The sequence below is a fragment of the Cryptomeria japonica genome, chromosome 5 (genome assembly GCF_030272615.1).
Source record: "Cryptomeria japonica chromosome 5, Sugi_1.0, whole genome shotgun sequence".
Lineage (NCBI taxonomy): Eukaryota > Viridiplantae > Streptophyta > Pinopsida > Cupressales > Cupressaceae > Cryptomeria > Cryptomeria japonica.
The window spans coordinates 860,771,879-860,791,850 of NC_081409.1; the positions used below are offsets into that span (position 1 = coordinate 860,771,879).

At 35.2% G+C, this 19,972-nt stretch overlaps 1 protein-coding gene across 1 annotated transcript in view; it reads left to right on the top strand.

The window, feature by feature from the left end:
• The first annotated feature begins 2,339 nt into the window (after nt 1-2,339).
• LOC131033832 (protein CNGC15b) overlaps nt 2,340-19,972 on the top strand; it is a 53,071-nt gene continuing 35,438 nt past the window's right edge. The window contains exons 1-2 of the mRNA XM_059221130.1: nt 2,340-2,510; nt 16,657-16,718. Coding sequence (XP_059077113.1) covers nt 2,340-2,510; nt 16,657-16,718 — 233 coding nt within the window. The remainder of the gene's footprint in view (nt 2,511-16,656; nt 16,719-19,972) is intronic.

Sequence of the window (19,972 nt, forward strand, 5' to 3'; positions counted from 1 at the left end):
AATACTCTTACAATATTCAACATGTAATCACCATGCTAGATTTCTGCAATACCAAACAAAAAAACAATGAAATATTGATGGTGTTTCTTCAGCGTTGGAGATGGATTGTTTCAAGATATCCTCAAGATGTGCCTGAAAAGGAAAAGATGGAAATTTTCATCGACAACATGAATAGTGAGATGAGTTACATACTCAAGCTCCAATGGATACCTTCTTTTGCCAAATTGATCGAAAATGGAATCCAAGTATAGGAAGCATGTATGAAGAAAGGGACATTGAAGATCTTTAAAGAAGGAACTAATTCATCCAACTCTCATTTTAATAACCAAAACAACAACAACAACTTAGAAAAATCTAGGTTCTGGACCAAAAACAAAAATACTAGAAATGAAGGAGGAAACGATGCTAACGATGTAAAGTCCAAACAACAAGTATTGGCTTTATCAGGTAATCTTCAGGCTACCAAGAATCAGAAGGGTGATAACCAGGGCGCTAACACTTACGCACCAAATACCAATCCAAAACTTTCAAATGCGAACAATACCAACAATACCCAAAACAACAACACAATCGAGGACCTAATCCGAGTTCAAGGGGTAACACCTACAACTTTCCAAATAAATGCATTTACACACCATTGGGGCAATCATTAGAATCAACATTCCAAGAACTCCTAGAAAATGAGATTATCACATTACCAGCTATAAACAACTTTGAACCCCAGGTCAAACCACCTTGGTGGAATGACTCACACTTTAATGATTTTCATCGAAACAAAGGACATCAAACAAATGATTGCATGAGGATTAAAAACATTGTTCAAGACATGATTGATAAAGGTTATTTAACAGTCGATGGTCTCAAGACAAATGGTGATCATGATGCCTTTAAAAATCCTCTTCCAAAATTACAACAAAGATGGAGCTTCATCATCAAATGATACATGAGGAGCTCATATCAATCACATATACAATAACACCATCAATCATATATTGACAGATGACAATCAAGTAAATATCATTAAAATCAAGGATAAATGTGAACATGAATGGATCAATGTAACCACCAGAGCTCAAAAATATGTCTTGAAAGGGAATACATCAAAAGAAACCACTATCCCCAAGACTCAATATGATTTGGTAAGTCAGTTGTGCAGAACTCCTGCTCAAATATCCATACTTGAGTTATTAAAACTTTCACCAAAACATAAAGACATCTTGGAACAAGCACTATCGGAAACGAATGTACCTAAAGATCTGGATATTGACAAATTTCAAACAATGGTGGCTCACATGAAAGGGCCTCATAATCTTACCTTTTCTGAGCATGATAATATCTCGTTGAGCCATCCACATAATACTCCTCTTCACATTGAAGTCTTGGTCTACAAACATCGAGTTAAAAGAGTATTAATAGATGGAGGAGCTAGGCTCAATATCTGTACCTTAAAAATTATCTGTGCATTAGGCTTCTCTGAGTAGTCTATTGATCCACACAAAAAGATCACCATCAAAGCATATGATGATGAAGAAATATTATCCAAGGGAACAGTGATACTGCCAATTCAAGTAGGACCGATACAAAGGGACACTATGTGCCAAGTCTTAAACATAGACCTCACATATAATATTTTATTGGGTCATCCTTGGATACATGAAATGCAAGCGGTACCCTCAACTTACCACCAGTGTGTTAAATTCCCTTATAATGGGCAGGAGATTTCTATATCAACAGATAATAACCCCTTTCAATATTGCAATGCTATGGGGGCAGCCCAAGATAGCTTGGTTCCACATAACAAGGAAAAACAAACTTCCTCAGTGCCAGATCATCATCAAGAAAAGCTCAAATCTTTATCCATGGATTTCAAACAAAAGATGAAAATAAAAGAGCAAGGCATGGGAGAATACTCTTTTGAACCCATGTGTCTAACCAACTTACTAGCATCACCAAAATCTCATGGGAAACCTTCTGCATCAACACATCAAGCAACACATCCCATCACCAAGTTTGATGGAAAATTTATCCAATTGGGCACACTAGCACATGAATCAGAAGAAAAGGACATCCTTAGTTGGCTATACAAGGATGAAGAAGAAATCAGAGCTGCTACTATGGAAGTAGATATACCAACACAACAGTATAGAAAGGGATACCTGATCATGCAACGAATGGGGTACAATGGCAAATGACCTATCGACAAGCATCAAGAAAGCATCACAGAACCATTGGATCCTCCTTCACAGTTTTCTAGAGACAAAACAGGATTGGGCTATGGACACACTCTACCCCCAAAGAAGAAACCAAATAAATATCAAAAACATTAGTGGAAAGAAAAGATGAAATACAAGGAGGACTCATGGCATGAGGAACTACATGAACTAGCAGAAACAATAAGGAAGGAACGAGAACACCAAGAAAAACAGAAACAACAAGAGGAGTTGGCCATTCAAAGAGAAGAACCATCTTATGAAAAAGTACATCACGTTCAGGAACCTATTCCAAACAAGGTAGAATCACCCCCCGAAGACATCACTACTCCCCAAGGAGAAATAGTATATGAACAAATGCAAAGAGTACGAACATGATCTGATATGGAATCAGAGAAAACTATCAGATTGGTATCAATTATCAGGGATCTTTTTTCACCTTACAACACCCCTATCAGAAGCACTAAAAAACTCTGGGACAATACTTTTGAGACTAATTCTAATGAGTATAAATGGGGCAATTGTTCTAATGTTATGGAAGATATTCCTGAGAGTGCTATTCATACACCACTTTCTCAAGAAGGACAAGGCACAGAGTCTAGACTACTTGAATTTGGTCCACAAAATATCTATGAAGCCAAAGAAAATGAGCAGCGATATTACAAGCAAGTCTACATGGAAGATGATACCATTGAAGACTCAACAATATCATTAAATTATTCAATATCCCAACCAACCTTAATGATACCTCTATCATGACACTTACTATAGCCGAACTTGACCCACCCAATGACTCTTTACCACTCGTCTTTCCTGATCTCATAGACTGGGATGAACCTGAACACCATGGCATACCTATTTTCCCAAATGATGACTCCATTATCCATTACCTATGTACTGTCAACCTAGAAACAAACTCTACCAGCAAACAAAGTAATGATATCTACAATCAGAAGAGTGCAAAGTCTCTCAATTGCAAAAATGAAAGAAATAAAGGATCTACTGCTGAAAACCAGTCAATGGCAGCCCTAGATCACAAAAAAGTAAAAATAAAGGATGCATCTGAGGGTGAAAACCTTTTCAAGGCACCTAAGGATGGGAGACTTGACACTCTTCTTGGTACAAAAGAAGCAGCCAAAAACGTACACCTGGCAGAATCTCTGACAGATGTAGAAAAAATAGAGTTTATCAAATTCTTCAAAGAAAAGTAAATCAATTTCGCTTGGTCCTATGTAGATATGCTTGGGATTGATCCACACTTCATCATGCATCACTTATCTATTGCTCCAAGAGCTAAGCTAGTCAAGAAAACGTTGAGAAAGATGAATCCGCATGTAGCATTAATGGTCAAAGGTGAACTCAAAAAGTTATTAGATGTCGAATTTATTCAACCTATTGACTATGCTGAATGGATTTCAAACATTGTGCTAGTTTCAAAACTAGATGGTAGCATCAGGATATGCACAGATTTTAGGGATGTTAACAAAGCCTGTCCAAAGGATGACTTTCCTTTACCTAGCATCGACATAATTGTAGACCTCATAGTAGGCCATGCAATGCTATCATTAATGGATGGTTTTTCTAGCTATAATAAAATCAAGATAGCTCTAGAGGATCAAGATATAACGTTCACCTGTCCTTGGGGAGCATATTGTTGGAATGTCATGCCTTTTGTCTTAAAGAATGCTGGGGCAACTTATCAATGAGCAATGATGACAATCTTTCATGATATGATGCATACCTTCATGGAAGACTATGTGGATGATTTACTGGCTAAGTCATTTATCTGAGTAGAACATCTGGGCATACTAGAGAAAATATTTGAAAGATTAGAGAAATTCCAAGTCAGGCTCAACCCTAAGAAGTGTGTCTTCGGGGTAACATTAGGCAAATTATTAGGCTACATCATGTCAGCAAAAGGAATTGAAGTAGATTCGCTAAAGGTACATGCCATCATGGAGATGCCACCTCCCAAGAACATCAGCCAACTCAGATTGCTACAAGGAAGGCTCTAGTCAATCAGGCGATTCAATGCCCAACTAGTAGATAAAAGTCTACCATTCAATCATTTGCTACATAATAATGTACCATTCAAATGGGAAGCCAAATGTGCATAATTGTTCTATCAAATCAAGCAATATCTAATGAACCCACCAGTTCTGGTACCACCAACAGCAGGAAAGCCACTTATTCTCTACATATCAACAATGAACATATCATTGGGGGCACTATTAGCACAAGAAGATCAAGAAGGCAAGGAACGTGCTATCTATTGCATCAACAGAACCTTAAATGGATATGACCTCAATTACACATTCATTGAGAAGGCTTTCTTAGCTGTAGTCTTTGCTTCTCAAAAGTTCCGACATTACATGCTAGCTCACACAATCAAGCTAGTAGCAAAAATTGATCCTCTCAAGTATTTACTCAGCAAAGCATTTCTCATAGGCAAACTAGCTAAATGGGTCATGATTCTCAGTGAATTTGATATCCACTACACAGAGTGTCGAGCTATCAAGGGACAAGTAATTGCAGATCAATTAGCTAAAGCACCACTACTTGATAAGCAACCAATGGAGGTTGAATTTCCAGATAGATATGTTCTTACTGTTACCACCAAGAAATGGACCCTGTACTTTGATGGTTCCTACACTCGACTTGGCTTAGGTGTCGGCATCTTGTTCGTCACTCCTAAAGGGCACACCATACCAAGATCATATAGACTCATGTTTCCATGCACAAATAAAATTGCTGAGTATGAGGCACTGGTCATGAGAATCAAAATGGTTGTGGAATGAAAAATAATGGAATTGAAAGTCTATGGAGATTCCCAACTAGTCATAAATCAGATCAATAATGACTATCAAACAAAAGATGACAAGCTGCTGCCATACAAAAGAATGGTGGATGACTTCAAACATTATTTTGTACACATCACCTTTGAGAAAATACCAAGGTTGGACAACAGAGCAAGAAATGCAATGGCTACTATCGCTTCACTACTACAAATTCCAGAGCAACAGAGTCGTTCTGAGTTTCTGGTAGAGCAACTGTTTTCTCCAGCCTATGGCGGTTCTGCATCCCATGTTATCTATGTCTTAACTAGTTCAGACTCTCCTTTATACGGAACAATATATGAATATCTTAAAACCAATACCCTACCCATTGACCTATCTTGAAATAAAAAATGCAAATTTATCCGGCACCGCCCGTTATACCCTAATTGCTGATACTGTTTATCGTCGAGGTCTAGATGGTACTCTTCTTTGTTGCCTTGATCGTAATGAATCTGACTCTGCTTTACAAGAGCTTCAAAAGGGTATTTGTGGCACACATTCAAGTGGTCCTATTCTTGCTAAAAAAATTCTAAGAATGGGATATTACTGGCCGACAATGGAAAAGGACTCTTATCAATTTGCAAATAAATGTCCTAAATGCCAAATCCATGGTAATCTTATACATGCACCAACATAGGAATTGCAGCCATTTACAACATCCTGGCCTTTCTGTCAGTGGGGACTTGACTTAGTAGGAAAAATACACCCTTCATCTTCAAATGGACACAAGTTCATTATCACTACAATAGAGTATTTTACAAAATGGATTGAAGAAGTTTCAATGACCACAGTAACTGGAAAACAAATTGCCTCTTTTATTCTTAATTATCTGGTCTACAGATATGACATTCCCAGTTCCATCATCATAGATAACGAACGTCCCTTCAAAAACCAGGATGTATGAGAACTATGTGAATGATTCAAAACTCAACATCATTTCTCTACACCTTACTACCCGTAGGGGAATGGTCAAGTAGAGGCATCAAATAAAATAATATTGAAAATCCTAAAGAAGACAGTAAATGATGTAGGAAAGGATTGGCATGTACAACTCAATCCAGCACTTTGGGCATACAGGACTAGCATCCAGACACCTACAGGAGCTACACCATATTCATTGGTGTATGGATTAGAATCAATTTTACCCCTTGAGGTAGAAATTCCCTCACTTAAAGTATCTTTGAAAGGCCTCATTCCAGATGAGGAGTACCGAGTAAACAAACTACAAGAACTAGAACTACTAGATGAAAAATGACAACATGCCTATAATCACCTCAAAGCATACCAGCAACACATATGCAAAAGCTACAACCACAAAGTCATCCCTCATAATTTTAAAGTCGATGATCTCATACTCAAAGAAAATCCCAGAAATCAACAGGAACAAGAAAAGAAGGGGAAGTTTGAACCTAACTGGTTGGGTCCCTATGTCATCATCTCAGCCTATGGATTAGGCACCTATCAACTAACAAATTTAGAAGGAGATGTGCTCGACGAACCAACCAACAACATCCATATGAAGAAATACTATACTTGAGTAGTCTAATGCACAGAAAAAGTGAAAATGCAAAAAAAAATTAAAAAAATAGAAAAATACAAAAAAAGAAAAAACAACAAAAAAGGTGCAATAAAAATAAACGGTGATAACTTGGCAATAGGCACTACTTGTTAGAGAACAACTCATCTATCTATCTTTTCTCATATCTTTTGTATCCAAAGTTAAACACCACCGGCCATCGCCCAATACTTTATCAAAACAACATTATCCAGGACATACTTAGAGTAGTCACTGTCCTTGCTTATCTGAATATCAGTTCCTCATATCCCACCATGGCCTTGTAATCACTATACATATCCACATTGATCATTATCTATAGCTAGGGGCAGCATTCCTCCGACTTCAAGCATTCCAACAGACAAGCAAACCAAGAATCAACATGCCAAGAAAATCCTGTCAAACAAAACTCCAGCAGTCAAGAGAGCAAAACACTGATCCAATTAAACAACTTCACAACACATGATGGATGATTTTCTGAAGTATAATTTTTTTACATCTTGCATGAAGTTTTGACTATTTTTGCACTTGAACTCTTTTGAATTATTGGATCCCCTCAATTTTCTCAACGATGCATCGAGCTAGAGAAAGTGGTTGGGGACTCCAATATTTTTTAGTTTTCTATTTGTGAGGTGATCACTTGTACTTTGCAAATACTTGTCTCGGGACGTGATTCAAAGCATATCACTAAAGACATTGTTCCACTTTGCACATACAAATGGTTTAATCTTGTTTGTTTATACGCAAGCAACACTCAGGTCGTCTTGGTTCAAGTATACCTCGACACTTGTGCCATCTTGCAATATCACAATTCATTTAAATTTTTCTTAGGTCATTATGGTTCAATTATACTATTATGCTTGTATAAATTTTCAACATCTCAATAGCTCAATGATGATAAAAGAAAGCAAAAACATGTGACTATACAGGAATGACAAACGACAGAATGAGGATGATCAATTAGTTTCATATCATTTGCATATCATATAAATTTGCATTTAGTCACATCATATCATTATCATACATCTCATTTTCAAGATACATCTCATTTTCAAGATACATCTCACCGCATATCATTATCATACATCTCATTTTCAAGATACATCTCATAGCATATCATTATCATACATCTCATTTTCAAGATACATCTCACAGCATATCATTATCATACATCTCATTTTCAAGATACATCTCATAAATCATATCATTGCATCATGCATCATAAACAATCATATCAATCCATATCATATCAAAATCATTTATCTAAGCATTACATAATCATCATAGAACCATCACATCAATGCATAAATCATCATCCATCAAAACACATCACATGTGGATCATAAAATTGGTGTCATATATATATATATATATATATATAAAAAATGGTCAAAATATACAAAAGATGTCATGTCTGTCACAATACAATACAATGATCAAAATACAATAGAGACAAGTCTCTCAAGTATGACTATCTCCTAAGGCTGATGATCTCGTAGTAGATGTCCCAGCTCCTGGATCTCCAGGTGGATCACATTGAGAAGGCCCTATCACGCATCTGCTCTCAGTCCCTGACTGACTCCGAGCTGATCGACTAGCAGTAAAACTATGAGCCCTTTGCTCTCTGGGGACTAGGTCCTCATACGACCACCTATATTACTCGACCACCATGGTCGTGTATCGTATCTCCCTTAGTGTGTCCCACATTGAGGCACCCACTATTGCTCTCTGCGAGCTCCTCTACTCGACCCCGACACTCTCTCTCCGTATCCTGCTCTGTGGTAATATGCATAATTTGACGCTGTTGAGCCAATACTTGTGCCTACAGCTGCTGCACTGACAACTGTAGGGACCTAATTTTTGCATCCTCTTGGTGGGTGGGTATCCGAATCTGGAGGGGTACTTACATCGTGGCACCCCCTATCCCTGTCCTTGACCTAGGCACCGATGGTGGTAATACATTTGGTCAATTCCTCTAAGTCGACCGCCTAAACTCATCCATCCCACCCACAGCTGCTATAACCTAGCCTGCCTGGCCAACTCCACCAACTCTGATCACAAAACCTCCCCTCCCTCCCTCACCAACTGCTCGCCTCACTAATCCACCTCCTCTCCTCCCTCTATCTCCTCCATCCCCTCCTCTATCTCCTCGTCTCCCTCTACCACCTCCCCTCCTATCTCCCCTGTCATCTCCTCCACCATCCCCATATCCCTCCTCCATCTACTCTCCCTCATCTCTTTGTCTCCCTAGCCTCTTGGGTTGCTCATCCTCATCATCATCAAAAGTGGGAATCATCTCCGCTGGATCTGATATCCATGCCACGACATGGGCCATGAAGAGTGCTGCAAACTCCTCTATCATCCCAACATCTACCACCCTGAACCCATAATCCCATATCTATCTGGCCAAACACATGTACCCCTCCACCACCGCTGCACTATCAATAGTCAGACCCCACTTTGGCACATCCTGCCTCTGATGACCATATAAGCATGCTCCCTGTGGTATACCCTACTGTCGACCATACTGCCACTGAACTCGACTATACAAGAACCTCTCAATGACAAAAGGTGTCTGCCCTATCAAGTATCATGACATATATACATAGGGCATCTCTAGCCCATCCTTGGCCCACACCTCACACTCCATATACGATCTCCAAACAACTATATCAATGTCATCCAACACCCTCCTCCAATTCTCTAGATTGCCCAGCTTACGCTGGACAACTATCCCTGTGTATCCATATACATAAGCCCGACCAACTGGCCAATCTCTGTCTGCAAGTGGCCTCGCTGCGCTAATGTGTTCCCAAGCCCACACCTATAATAATGTGACCCTGACTGATAAACTTTTGTATCCTAAGTACACCACTTGATGCAAATCTCTATACATATGGGCCAACATGTAGGACCCCCATGCAAACCTGCGACCTTGTGTCACCATATCCTCAAGAACCAATCCCCATCCCACTACCAGTCCCTTTGACCTAAAGTCGGGACACAAGAAGCCACCTACAAAACCTGCCAGTACTGATGGTAGTGGGGCATAATCAAAATCTATGAACTCCTGCCAAGGGATCTCGTATCCACAAATATCCTCATCATGGAAGATTCAATGAAGTGCCTCTGTCCCATCCTCCTCGGTTTTCTCATACGGCAATAGTGCCCCTACCACGGGGATCTGTAGAATCCGATAACAGTCCTCTGGAGTGCCTGTAATCTCTCCCGTAGCCAAGTGAAAGGTGTTGGTGTCACTATACCACCTCTCTGCCAATGCTGTCAGTAAACCCCGGTTAATGATATACTGAGGCATGTCCAACAAAGAGGAAAACCCACATCTCTTAATGATATCTCTATCTGCCTACGTCACTCAAGAAATTAGAGACCATGGCCTTGAAAATCGCTCTCGCAACTGAAGAACACCAAGCTATTCCTGTAAACAAGCAAAACATGTCCAAATATCAGTTCCCACATCAAATCTGATATCCAATCAAAAAAAGCCATATCAACTTGAAACAAATCCAAATCAAATTAAGTTTCATATCAAAAATCACACACATATCGAAATCAAAATTTCATATCGACTTGATACAAATCCAAATCAAATCAAGTTTCATATCGAATAACAAATCCAAATCAAATCAAGTTTCATATTGAGATATCAACTCAAACCCATATCAAAAATCAAATAATTCCATATCAACTTGAAACAAATCCAAATCAAACCAAGTTTCATATCGAATATCAAAGCCATATCAAATCAAGTTTCATATCGAAAATCAAACCCATATCAAAATCAAAAATTCCATATCAACTTGAAACAAATCCATATCAAATCAAGTTTCATATCGAGATAGCAACTCAAATCCATATCAAGAAATCAAATCAAATTCATATCGCAAGACTCATATCGGGCATCACATTAACAACACAAAATCAGGATCATCATTCAATCAATCAGCATGGAACTTCAACAGCAAAAGCAATTTCAAAAATCTATCAAACAATCGCACATCAGTACAATAGACACAAAATTGGCTACAACACCCATCTAGGAACACTTGGTAGACACCTACCCACCCCAACCCATCTTCCTTCATCTATTTTTCCCCCGCAACATCATATTTTCCTCCTTTCTAGCTACATTTTCTGGCCATGCGCTAAGAAATCTTCCCCATGCACTAAGCTGCCACCTATGCACTAGCTAAACTTCGCTATGTGCTATCAACTTTTCCCTATGCACTAGGTCTACCGTACGCACTAACCTATTCACTATATGCGCTACCATTTCAGCCCTATGCGCTAGTTTACCCTATGCTCTACCCTGTTCCCGCCATGTGCTACCCTATTATCCCCATGTGCTATCCTGCCCTATGCGCTACCCTAAACCTGCGACGCGCTATCCGACAACACCTAGATGCTACCCTAGTTCACTAACCCTATGCACTAACTATTTTATCGTATGTGCTATGCAAACAACCAGACATGCTAAACCGTGAAAATCCGACACAAAAAATAAAAAAAGTGATCAAAATTGACAAAACAAAAAGCAAAAGGGGCAAAATTTAGATGACTTACAGGTGGACCATACGTGGCGGGCCTCTGGTATCGACAAACGTGCTCGAATCAATGCAAAGCATAGGGAACCGACATTTTGTCACTCTCCAAATATCACTTTCACCAAAAGTCAAAAGGCACAAATGATACAAATGAAATCACTTTTTACCTTTTTATAGGGTAAAAGAAAATTAGGGTTAGTAGGTGGGGCATGCATTTTGCTTGTGCTCTCACTTGTAACTCTGGCAAACATCATTATTGGGAGATGAATCAATTAGCACACATTAGACATAGATGAATCTTTAAAATGTGATCAAATCTACAACAATTATCAAATCAACCAAATTTTCAATTTTTTTTATTCATCTCCTGAGTGGGTATTATCAATACCATTTATCAAACCTAGGGCACGACATCATATCGACACACAATATCACACCGATCAAATTTTGGTGACACATCAATTTTCTTTGAATCAACATGTGCACACACGTCACTTCAAAGAGGGGCAAAATGTAGACATATAAAAATGACCACTTTCCTAAATGAATATTTAATGTTCATTTTATTCGCATTCCTCTATTTAATTAAATCTAATTTAATTAAATCATCCACATTCATCTATTTGACTAAATAAATTATTCAATTTGTTTAATTAAATTCACCTAAGTCTCTCATAAGCCTTTAATTAAAGAAATCATTTTATTTAGTTAACTCCCCTTTCTCTCCTTTTAATTAAATTTACATTTAATTAAATTTTTCACTTCAAATAAATAAATCTAATTTATTTAAACCCTCCACTTGCAACCATAATTGAAATAAATTAATTGTATTTTAATTCTATTTTCTCCACCCACTTGCAAAATCCTACATCTCCCACTTGCCTCCTAAACCTCTTTCTAAATTCTTCTAGAACCCATCTAATCTTAATAAATTAGCCTAAACCCTTCAATTACCCCCTTTCCCTAAATTTGAGGATGTCACTTCTCAAATTTGGAGGAAAGTCTTCCAAAAGCATTAAAGCCTTTATGTCTTCAACAAGATAACTTGTTGAGTTCCCCCAAATTTGGAAGGACTCTTACAAATTTGTCCCCATAGTCTTCCAAACCATTAATGCTTAACTAACCCTTGTAGCACGGTTAGAGACTTTTTGCCTAACTCAACCTTCATCTAACCCAAGGGTCTCATCAAGCATTCATGGTTTTACCCTTGGTTATCCCTTTAACCATTGCACAAGAGTTTACCCTTTGGGTAAAAGCTTTATCAAATGGCTAAGCTTAACCTGACCTTAACTCTTACCTTCTAAGGTAACCATGAGGTCTTCTCAAGCATTTAGTGCTTCTTACATCTCCTCTCAAGCAGTCTTATGTTGACAATTGTCACCATTTCATTGGTGAGAATTGTAAACATGGTTTGATAACTTGCAATCCTGACCCTTGATAGGATCATCCAATCTTGACCCTTCATTTCCCTATTTTTCTTATAAATAGAACTCTCATTCCTCCATTTATCATCCAAGTTTTATGCATTTAATCTATACTCATTTTTATCAAGCATTTTTAATCCCTCTTTGAATAGAAATAATTTAATAAGCATTTTAGAAGTATTTCTCTTTATCATAATAATCATATTAAGCTAGTGTATCATGTTAGGATAGTTCTTTTACTAATCCTTTCATCTTATCATCATATACATGCTAGTTTAATTCATATTTGTTAATACCATGCACATTTAGGATTGCATTCATGTTAGATTGATCAAAACATCCATCATTCTCATGATTGTCATCCCTAAGTCACTTTGCTCAATGATCTGAGAGCAAAAGCATTGACATGAGGGGTCTTGTGAGATAGAGAACAATGAAACATCCCTTGGGAAGTTGAGCTATTCCATATAGCTCCATAACTTGCACCAAGAGTCCCATTGGTGTGTGGACAAGTCCTGATTTTGTAATTTTTGTTTCATAGCACCGCTTTTCCCACACACAACAACAATATCACAAGTCAACGTAGGTGATATCCAATGGAATTAGCCCTCTCTGGAGATTCACTCCAACCTATGAGAAACTCTCAAGCCCTGAAGTGTTTCCATGTTTCATTAGATTGTTAGACCATGTACTTAGAAAGAGTACAAATCTACTGATAACAACTAGTGTAAGTGAAAATATATATGTAACGCATCAAAAAAACTTTAACATCATTATCATAGGCAAATCACTATGAACCCATTGTGTGACAAGATTTGTAACTTTACTGCATATGACTCAAACCACTTATGTACAAATTCTTCCTGTAAAAACTCTTTCTATTTGAATACCACCTAAGTTCTAACACTCATAGCGAATTAGCATTGGGTTCTATATTTATTTATTATATCATGCAATTCACGTAATCTTGTTGGTTATGATGACTGACATGTGACCTCTCTACTTCCTCTTCCATGGACCCATTATTGCACCAACACATAATTAATAGATTTTCCTCTAGAACTAAGTAGCCCACTCCCTAGTTGGTTTGGCATAATCACTTTTAGCACATTACCTACACACTTTAACAATCTATTAAGACATCAAGTTTCATATAAAACTATACACAATAATTATTAAACTAAAACACTTATCTAAAATTAAAAACCTTTAATCTAAAGTAATTATCATAAATACATTACAATCCAGATAAACATTAATTTAATAACATTAAATTACTCAATATCTTCATTCAATATTAAATACTCCTTCATACCTTACTCTCTCAACATAAAATCAAATATTCATATTTACAAATTAAATATAATTAAAATCAAACCATGATATAATTAGCTATTCATATGTAATTGTCATAAAGTCTATGGTTTTTTATCCTAATACTAATACTCGACATATGGGTTTTAATCCTAATACTAATATTCAACACATTGTATGCTTATAGATAAACCTATTGTTGATTTTCAATAAAAAATTAATCATTAACAAATTAAATATAATTAAAACCAAACCATGAAATCTAAATTAACTATTCATAAGTAATTTTCATAAAGTCTATGCCATTTTTTATCCAAATACTAATAGACAAGACATTCTATATTTATAGATAAATCTATAATTGATTTTCAATCAAATATTCATCATTAACAAATACAATATAATTAAAATCAAATTATAACACCTAAATTAACTATTCATAAATATTTATCATAAAGTTTGGATTTTTTAATCCTAATACTAATAGTCAACATATTCTATATTTATAAATAAATCTATTGTTGATTTCCAATCAAATATTTATCATTAACACCCCTAAAACATATTCATGTGTAACTATCATAAAGTCTATAGATTCTTTATCCTAATACTAATAGTCAACACATCGTATGTTATAAGTAAACCTATACTATAATGCCTTTCACCAATAATTTATTTATTAAGTGGGCAAAACGATTTTAAAGATATAATTTTATTATTATTACATTCTTATAAATCTTTTTTTATAAATTTAGATGTTTATGATTTTTAAATGTAAGGTGACTTTATTTTAAATTACAATTTTTTATAGTTATATTTATTTATATAAGTGTGATCCTTTTACAACATAAATATAATTTATTTTTTATTAAATTATCAAACAAATCTTATAATTTCAATATTTATTCAATTAATATAAAATTAAGAAATTAAATTATTTGATTAAAACAATTAGTAAATTTCTTTATACATAAGAGATGAGGTCAAGATGCATACCTCACAATCCATGGCTCTTAATCTATGAGATTTCGACTAAAAGACTCATGCTCTTATACAAAATAACTAAAAAAGATTGTGAGCAATACTGATAAAAAATATCCCATTGAAAAAAACAATGGGCCCTTGGTCTGCTAGTGAAGTTGAATAGTTCTTAATGAGCTAACCAGAAATCAAGTATTGCTGAGTGCAAGGCTCCGAGCTTCGACATCATAAGAGATGAGTTCTTGATCATGCCATGACTACCACTCAATCTTTAGCTCTTAGCCAAAGAGGTTTCAACCTAAAACTCATACTCGTGTATAAAAATCCTTTGAAAAAAAAAACACAATAACTTTAATCAAACTCAATTAAATTAAACATTAATCATTAACAAATTAAATATAATTAAAATCAAACCATGAAACCTAAATTACCTATTCATAAATGATTTTCATTAAGTCTGCCATTTTATAATCCAAATACTAATAGACAAGGCATAAATATATTATTATTAAAATCAAATTATAACACTAAATTAACTATTCCAATAATTATCATAAAGTTTGGATATTTTAATCCTAATACTAATGCCAGCATATTCTATATTTATAAATGAATCTATTGTTGATTTCCAATCAAATATTTATCATTAGCACACGTAAATTACATATTCATGTGTAACTATCATAAAGTCTATAGATTCTTTATCCTAATACTAATAGTCAACACATCCTATGTTTATAACTAAACCTATACTATAATGAATTTTACCAATAATTTATTTATCCTACGTTCGTAACTAAACCTGTACCATAATGTCTTTCACCAATAATTTATTTATTAAGTGGGCAAAACGATTTTAAAGATATAATTTTATTATTATTACATTCTTATAAATCTTTTTTAAAGTTTTTTTTAATTTAGATGTTTATGATTTTAAAATGTAAGGTGACTTTATTTTAAATTTTATATATATGCATGTGTGAGATCTTTTTACAACATAAATATAATTTATTTTTATTAAATTATCAAACAAATCTAATTAGTTCAACATTTATTCAATTAATATAAATTTAAGAAATTAAATTATTTGATTAAAACAATTAGTAAATTTCTTTATACATAAGGGATGAGGTCAAGATGCATACCCCACAATCCTTGGCTCTTAATCTATCAAATTTCGAGTGCAAGACTCATGCTCTTATACAAAATAACTAAAAAAGATTGTGAACAATATTGATACAAAATTATGAACCAGTCATTGGTTTCCTAGTGAAGTTGAATAGTTCTTAATGAACCGACTAAAGATCAAGTCTTGCTAAGTGTAAGGCTCTAAGCTCCGACACCATAAGAGATGAGGTCTTCATCATGCCATAGATACCCTAAGAAATTTCAGCCTAAAGCTCATACCCCTATATAAAAATCCTTTGAAAAAAACACACAATGACTTTAATCAAACTCAATTAAATTAAAAAATAATCAACATATTAAATTATATTCAATTAAACAATAGTCAACCTGATTAAATTATAGATAGGTTATTAAAGTCAACTTAAGTGTCATGTGGAACTAAAACTCAAGAGATTAGACTTTATGTAAATAATTCTTTCGCGTGACAAATTGGAACCGAACAGTCTCTATCATTTATACCTACGCATTTTTATATTATTTAAAATAATAATACTGAAAAAAACCAAAAGGCACACAGTAGTTTGACACGTAAGAAAACAAACATCTGGAAAAAATAATTAGTACTAAAAATGTTTCTTGTTTCAGGTATCATCCAAAAACGCATGGGAGGATTCGAGTTCGACTCCCGCTAAAGAAGCCGCAAATTGGTGCAGGTCCCGCTTTCAAATACTTGCAGCCTTACAAGCCTCAGTGAATCAATTTCCCCTGTTACACCAAAATTTTCTGTAGAGGCGGAGACTTTATAAGCATCTTATGCTTTTAAGCGACGGATAGAGAAAGATTAAACTGCAAGATGCAGGAACTTTTCAGTTCAGCCTTTTCCCTGCCAGAAAAAGACTCAAAATCTATTAGGCTTCAATCCGGCTAGGCAGAGCTACAAGATCTGAGGACAAAACAAAGCAGACAAAGAAATTGAGTTGAATTTGTGAGTTCAGAGTCATTTGACAAAGATAAATAGTTGAATTGGAGTGAAATTCTTCAGGGTTTGCTTTCCCAGCTTATGAGAGGACTTGCTCAGGTCTGATTGAACATCAATTGGAGAAGATTAGTGAGTAGCTTGCATCACGAACGCATCATCTCAAGCGATGGAATTCAAGAACAAGTCTGTGAGGTGTGTGCTCCTATTTCCATGTTCGTTGCTTAATTTGTGTCATGAAAAACAGAGTTTTGAAATAACTTTAATAAGTCATCTTCTGGATCATTGTGCTTTTCATCAACTGCTCCATTTGCTCTCTCCTGTAATTTTACGCTATAAACTGATGAATTACTCTCTATTTTTTTATCGATGTACAAGTAAATTTTCTTTATTGCTTAATTTCTGTCATGAAAAATAGAGTTTTGAAATAACCCTAAGTCATTTTCTGTATCGCTGGCTTTTCATTAACTGCATTAGTCTCCTGTAATTTTACACCATAAATTTATGAGTTACTCTATAAATTTATGAATTACTCTCTATTTTTTATCCATCTACAAAAAAAAACTCTTTATTGCTTTCCTGCTAATCACGGCCAGCCAGCATTACATTTATTTAGTTGCAGTTTTCATCCTTTCAATTGTATTTTTCACATTAACTCGCTAGGAGTACCTATTTACTGTGTTTCCTGATGAACCAGTCAGGAATGAGGTGAAGAATTTCTTTTGCTGCATCCATCCCTGTAACTTTCAAATTCTTCTGAATGTTTCCTTTTCTTTCCACCTGACTCAAATGATCCTTCAGGCAATTTCTTTAGCTATGCTATTAAACATGCTTTTGTGAATTATCCTCTATATTGCAAAATGTTTGATATCCATTGATGCTGTTACAAGTCTATAAGATGAAGCTAAGCAGCATAGCAGAAGGAAACTCTATTCTAAGGAAGATAGCAGACATGTAGGATCTATAATCATTCTAATGAAAAATACTAGTTGAAGATGGAAGGGTTTAAATCACACACACTAAGCTTACACTTCTAGACTTAAAAGTGTTAAACACTCAGAGTTGAGTAACACTTTCTAGGCTTAATATGTTGCTTAATGTATGTGGTCGCACTAAGAATACACTTCTAAGTTTAGAAGTGTTTAACACTCAAAGTTGACTAACATTCTTTAGGCTTCATATGTTGCTTAGTGTGTGTGTGATTTAAAGCTGACCATGATTTGTGATGTAATTTCTAAGAATTGAAACCATTTAAAGTTTGACCTGTTTTCAACATGTTTTATGTCTTAGTATGAAGATTATAAAATTTATGTCAATTTTAGTCTTTGACGGATTAATTTAACTCTATCATGTTAAGATTTGCAAGGCCTTATGCCATATCTGATGTCCGTGAAGTGGACTATGGCACTAGAAATTACCTTGCCTAATTTTTTTCCCTTAAAAAATTTTTGTACTTAAGTTTGCCCAAGTATTTCTAGACAATTTGTTTAGAGATTGTTTGGGATAGGGTTTAGGACAAATAGTTTCTTTTTTAATTTGTTTTTACCTTTTTATTTTAAATTGAAGAAGAAAATAAGAGTTTAGAATAAATTATCTTACTAATTTTTATATCATATTCAATATAATGATCAAATTTAAATTTTGGTCAATAAAAGTAGGCAAAATGGTGGAAATAGGAGTCTTAGTCTAGAAATATAAGCTAAGAACTTAATTAATCATTACTACTACTTTCATTCGAGGAAATAATCAATAAGATTCAACTCCAGTCTCAAAAGAGAGCTAGATGTTGTTTATGATTATTTCTTCTTTTGTATGTTAGATATGATTTGAATTGGTGATGAAAGAATTAGCTAAAATGCTAGGGAATTGATAAGATTCAGCATAAACAGACAAAAACAAAACAAAAAGCTAACACAAAAGTAAATAATTGGAAATGAGATACAGAAAGAAACTTGTTATTGAAATCTGAGCCTAAAAATGTCGATCAAGTGTGTCCTAGTCCTAGACCTGGAGGTGCTTTTGCCAACTAAAAATTTAGACTCCGAATCAGGATTCTTTATAAATCATTCCCTCCAAATTTCAGCCAAAAAGTGTTGGTTATGTATGCAAATCAGCATAGACCTAGGGTTTTCACCTATTCAAAGTCTGAAATTGTAGGTCTTAGTCTGCTTGACACAATTTCACAACTTTCAGCTCAAATTTTTAACCTGCACATAGAGAAGAAGGGAAATGTTGTGCTTCATAGGGGCTTGCCTAAGTTAAACCATGTGTTGGTGTTTCCACCTTCACAATAGCTATGATGATGAAAGAGAAAGTTTACCCCTAGTAGGGCATAGACTAAACTTGAAAAGAAATCCTTGAATTGAAATGATATTACCTTAGGAATTGATAATAGTGGTAATGCAATAACTCTTTAAATAAGTCCTTCAAGGGTTGATGCAACAATATGACATGACAAGACATAAAAAGATCAATCATGAAAACACAATTGTGTGTAGGTTGTTGTAGTTTGTTGCTCCATAATGCTCAATTATGAATATACTATCTCAATAAATGATTGCTTAGGTTGTAAATGAATCAGAAATGATGCCTTTATATAAGATCCACAAGGTATTTCCTACTTTAGGACGATTTCCAATGGTCATATCAAAATATTAAAACCAGATAATAAATGATAGTAATCAACACTCGCACACGTTTGATTTTGGGCCCTTTTTGGAGGGACTATGGTGCTAGGCTCCCTAGTCCACCAACAAAGAGAGAAAAGAAGGATGGTTGCATAGTAGAAGGTCCTAGGATCATAGGATTTGGTGAACAAATAAGCATATAATAATAGTGTGAATGTGACAAGGCTATAAATAGGCTTACAATGAGCTATGAAGGAACACACTAAAGCAAGGGCCCAAAAGGGAGTGTGAAATTGTAATGAGGTTACAATTTATAACACTACAGTAGGATAATTATTTGTCATTTTTTTGGTACAAA